The sequence below is a fragment of the Pinus tabuliformis genome, chromosome X, assembly GCF_031772625.1.
Source record: "Pinus tabuliformis cultivar Carrire ecotype Pingquan chromosome X, CPIR1, whole genome shotgun sequence".
Taxonomy (NCBI): Eukaryota; Viridiplantae; Streptophyta; class Pinopsida; order Pinales; family Pinaceae; genus Pinus; species Pinus tabuliformis.
Genome location: NC_142308.1, coordinates 167,888,023 through 167,893,536, shown reverse-complemented (window position 1 = coordinate 167,893,536; position 5,514 = coordinate 167,888,023). Strand labels below are relative to the sequence as shown.

Sequence of the window (5,514 nt, the reverse complement as noted above, 5' to 3'; positions counted from 1 at the left end):
GGTGGTATCCCAGGAAGTGATTCATTCTCTGAAACAAAAAAGGAAATGGGAATGATGGTAAAATTGGACCTCTCAAAGGCGTATGACCATCTAAATTGGAACTACCTTAAAACAATCCTAATGGCATTTGGCTTTTAAAATAGATGGGTAAACTGGATCTATGATATGATATCCACCCCCAATTTCTCCATTCTCTTAAATGGGTCACCAACCTCGACTTTCAATGCCACAAGAGGACTGCGACAGGGAGATCCTTTATCCCCATTCTTGTTCATTATTGCAGCGGAAGGACTGGAACGATACTTCAAAAAAGAACCGAGATAGAGGAAAATCAAAGGACTGAAGCCATGGGGAAACAACTTACCAATTACTCATCAGCAGTTCGTTGATGACATTATGCTTTTTTGTGCGCTCTCACTAAGAGAAGTTAAGAGGGTAAAACGGATTCTGGACCTCTTCATGGAAGCATCAGGCACGGAAATTAACAAGGACAAATCATGCACATTCCTCTTCAACACACCAGAAGCAGTCAAAGCCCACCTGACTAGAATTCTGGGCTTCCGCTCTAGAGAATTACCTACAAAATACTTGGAAAATCAATTAGCATTAAACCCTATAAGGATAGAAAACTGGCAGAAAACTGTTGAGAACCTCAAGAACAGACTAGAAAACTGGTCCTTCTGAACACTGAACATAGTAGGAAGATTGGTGCTCCTTAAATCAATTCTTCAAGCAATTCCTATCTATCCTCTTTTGGCAATGGCGGTCCCCAAAGAAGTATGTACAAAAATGATGGAAATATTTAGAAAATTCATCTAGGGAGGTCCAAAACAGCAAAAGAAATGGGCCCCAATATCGTGGAAAGGTGTAATAAAGCATAAGGAAGAATGGGGACTAGGTCTTAGGGATCCGTCCACTTTGAACCAAGTTCTAGGAGAAAAGTTGTGGTGGAGATGGATGAGGAGTGGAGAAGATCTATGGAAAAATATTTGGGCCCAAAAATACAATATGCTCACAACTGTTGAAGGCATTGTTAGATTCCAAGGGGATCCACAATATGGGACATGTCCAGTCAAAATAGAGATATTATAGGCAGACATTCTTTCTGGTAAATAAGGAATGGAAATATAGCCAAATTTTGGGAGGAAGCTTGGCAGTAAAGAGAGAGAATGATAGGGATACAAGCCCTGCAAAATACTTATCAGAAAGCTACAACAAAGGGGTTAAATTATGTTAATGAATATTGGAAAGAAGAAAGGAAAGATGAGACGGGCGAACTTGGAAGAATCCGGAAGAATCAAAAAACAACATAAATCCTGAACAGAAAGCTATACTTGTAAAAGGAATGGAATCAAAATTAGAAGAGGCTCGTATATACTTTGATGGGGTAGATCCACAAAGGGAACTTTCACGGTAAGGGAAGCTTAGTATCTAACCACCCGTCAGGAACAAGAAGAGGATGCACTAGGGTGGAAACAAATATGGAAGAACAATTGGTGGCCAAAGGTAACTTTGTTTGCTTTGTTAGTAGGAAAAGGAAGAATCCTGACTTGGTATCAGATACAGAAGTGAGGATTCTATGGACCTCCTAGATGTATTCTATGCAAAAGGGACAAAGAAACGCAGGAACACCTCTTGAACTCATGCCCTATTGCCCAGCAACAATGGGAAGAAGTCAGGAACGTTTTTGGAAAGTCAAACAGGGATCCCCTTGACAGCAAACATACCATCTTCCAATGGGGGAAAGGTCAATTCTCAAGCCTGGTGGTTAGGAGAGCCTGGAGTCTAGCAATGGGATTTAATATATGGCTAATATGGAATGAAAGAAATCAAAGAATATTTCAAGACAAATAAAACCCTCCAGAGATGATTTGGAAGCGAACCCAAAAACTCATAAGAGAAACTATTCTATCGAATCCCTGGGAGGAGGAGGACTGGAAAACGACCCTAGAGGAAGGCCGAATCTTAGCCAGCCTAAATCTGGAGTATGGCATGGTTTATCCTCAAAAGAAAAGAAATCACAGCATTCAGAACCAGAGCCCATCCAAATTCAAATGCCCTCGTGAAAACTTCATCAAACTAAATTTTGATGGGGCTTCTAAAGGAAACCTATGGCTAGCAGGATTCAATGGCATTTTCAGAGATAATCAAGGACAAACCAGATGGGTTTACGCTGATCGGGGGGCATAATGAGTAATAATGAAGCTGAATTGATGGCAGTTTACCAAGACATCAGAATAGCAATTAGAAACGGATATACCAAGCTGGAAATTGAAGGAGACTCACAGCTAGTAGTAGAGATGCTTAGGAAATTGAATAACGGGAAGGATTGGGAACAGGTAGCGAAGAGCTGGAGGACGGCAGGACTAATTCAGGACCTGGCAGATATAATGAAACACATTGACTACAAAATCATTACCCATGTTAGAAGGGACGGTAATAAAGCAGCAGACATCCTATCTAACTGGGGTTGCAATGAACATGATGGGAAGGTAGACAATATATGGCCAACTCATATAGACAAGCCACGATGGGAGACCCTCAATTTAATCATTACTCAGGATGATAATGAGATTACAACTTCATGATAAAGGCTACAGATGGCCCCCAATCGGGGTGGAAGAGGAGGCAACGTGTGGGAACATAATGAAGGTAGGAAGGTGGCAACGCAGGTCACCACGCAATAGTATAATTACACAGGACGTTGGGACGGCCTACAGGCTAGGCAGAATCACGAGGAGTAGAGGCGAAAGAGCAATGAAGGAGGAAGGTGGTAAAAACGATGGCGATCAAATGATGGGACGTCGGGTAGCTGGCATAGGATTAACAAGGGTAGGAGAAGGCGGACTTGAAGACTGCATGAGGCAAAGAAAGGAGATGAAGGGAGTTAGAGGCTGGGAGGCACGCTCTGCAACCTATCAAGGAAAGAGGTATGAATGCGCGAAATTGTCCACTACTTTCTCTGATATCACCGGCAAGATTAAGGAAACGGGAAGAGGTTTATCAGTTGTAGAAGGTCGACGAAAGGATAGGGACCGAAAACTCATATATTTTAATATCAGTCAAAAGACAGAGTGTGGGAGAATGAGAAAGGCTGGGGTCGAGCTGAGCAAGGAAGGGAGCCAGACAGGTCAGGAGAAGAGCATGCAAGGTTCACGGTGGGATACCGATTAGGGGCAGTCGGAGATGGAAAAGCAAACGGTTCGGGAGGACGAGAAGACCCCTGAGCAGATTTACCAAGTCCATTCGAGGAAAGGAGGAGCGGAGAAAGTCAAAAATTCCAAAAGAGAGAAGCAAGGGGAGGGAGAGAACAAGGAAAAGAAATCTAAGGGGCCTGGAGGTGAGGAATTTACAAGGAAGGCATCCTTTGACGTTGGGTAGGGAAGCAGGGTAGCTTCCAGGAACAAATCAACTCGCCCAGGTCACGGAAGAGGGCATAGGGGCAAAGGAAGAGGTCGTCTTACTGACAGACAGGAACAGAGACACCCATCTCTAGTTTGCCAGAGATGAGGCAGTAAAACCATGAGGCATATGGTGCAGGAGGCGGAAAAGGCTTATAATGAAGGAACCGATGCCGATATCCGCAGGATAATCCAAGAACTAGAAGCAAATGCAATGCAGGAAGATTCGGAACGAGAGATGGAAGACTGGGGTAACCTGATTCCTGACCTGGGTAATACCAGGGGACGCCTGTCTTTATACAAGCAGGCCTTACATGTTTACTGGGTGTTGAAGAGATTACTGGCAAAGGCAATGGAATAGGTGGCAGCGGAAATGGCAGAGATGGCTCAGGGCATTCCTAATTTGAGGAGAGAAATGAAGAATCTTCAGATAACTCTGCTCATGCTGGACTGCAAGCTGGAGGAGATTCAACAACGACTGGAGAAGTTTGTTCCAGTGACAAAAGATGAAGGCACTCCACCTGAAAACATGGTAGATTAATCCTTCTAGCTGTGCTCATGGTTTTCCTTCATAATTCGCCGAGAACAAGCTCTCGTTTTTCTGTCTATAGTGTATAATGTCGATAGGAAATCAGATTAGCATTTTTGGCAGTATCATTTATTTGGCATGGATAGGCAGACTTATTATTTTTTGCTACTGGTTGGCTTACAAAAACTTAAGGTGATCAACAGACTCAGTTTCCCTTCGGGGCAGGTTGAGGCCACCAAATGTTTGTACTTATTTCAACCTGGTTAAATATAAAATCAAAGGTCCTACTTTAGCTTACAAAAAAAAAAGATAATGAGTTATAATGGGGATGTCAACCTACACTCATGAACTAATGATGGATTTCCTTAACATTGGTTGATAATTTAGCTATGATAAGTTTTATAAGAAAAGGTAATTAGTGTTTAAGTCAAGATAGCTAATTAGTAAAAAAATATATACAATGAGTCATTTACAATATACATTTTTATCTTCATCATTAAATAATTATTAATTATATTCGTAAAGAAAGGGTTCAACATTTTATATATGTACCTATGCATTCTATACTATGTGATAAATGGATACTCAAAATATAGAACTGTTTCCAAGACTATAAACTATTAATACTTTCAACAACCTATGAACAAAATATATGTTATTTTACCTCCATGACTCAAATGTCCTCTTGGAGTGGGAACAAAATACATTTATAAGTAGCAAGGCTACAATGCCTTCTCTGAAACTTATATGCTTATCAAAAATAATAATCACTTCTACTCTTTAAGTGCAAGTGTTTTTCTAATATGGTCTTACAATACCATAAACATCTCTCAATGTCCTTTTATCAATCTTATCATAACTTTCAAAAAATAGATTCGAAGGATTTTGGAATAGATTCTTTTTTTAGTGTATATTGCCCAAGTTCCGTTTGGAGTACTTTTGATAAGGAGTCAACTTGCATGTTAAATTCCTAGTATAGATGGAATAAAAACATGTTTTTGTAATATATTTCATTCTTGAAATCTCTTTGAATAGTGGACTTGGAACATCATTCTGTTCAATATTTTTGCACATGTTTAAGTTATGATAATAAGTGAATCACCAAAAGTTACTAAATTTAGAACTTATTCCTTTGAAGTTAAATATATGAATAATTTTAGTGTTATAAGAACTAAACAAAAAAATTAGAATAGCTCCCTAATCTTATTTTGAACCAAATAAAATGACTTCTCAATCCCTTTTTAAAGATAATGAAATGAGTATAAAATAAGAAAGTGGTTCCCTTGCTTCGTAGCCAAGAAGGCCTCTTTCGATGGCTCCATTGGAATAACCCCATTCCCTTGACTTTTTAATGGGCGAGTGGATGAGTTTCATTTATTGCATCATTTAAAGTTTGACTTTGTAACTAGCAAGAAGTATCTTTACATTGGGAATCATATTGAAAGTATAGAAAACATTAGGTAGTGGGCTCATTTTAGCATCATCTCATTCTCACTATAAAGGCTTTCATTTCTTTGTACAATCTACATAGTATAAATATAAAATATCAGCATATGAACTATTCTTTCCTTCCATCTTTATATG

At 39.7% G+C, this 5,514-nt stretch overlaps 1 protein-coding gene across 1 annotated transcript; it reads left to right on the top strand.

Annotated features, from left to right (window-relative positions):
* Positions 1-2,189: 2,189 nt before the first annotated feature.
* LOC149138993 (uncharacterized) lies at positions 2,190-2,588 on the top strand. The gene has a single exon (XM_089450547.1). It carries the CDS (start codon positions 2,190-2,192, stop codon positions 2,586-2,588), a length of 399 nt encoding a protein of 132 aa, XP_089306673.1.
* The last annotated feature ends 2,926 nt before the right edge of the window (positions 2,589-5,514 follow it).

Excerpts from the sequence above, each read along its gene's own strand:
- LOC149138993 (XM_089450547.1), top strand. The coding sequence starts at position 2,190 with ATGAGTAATAATGAAGCTGAATTGATGGCAGTTTACCAAGACATCAGA.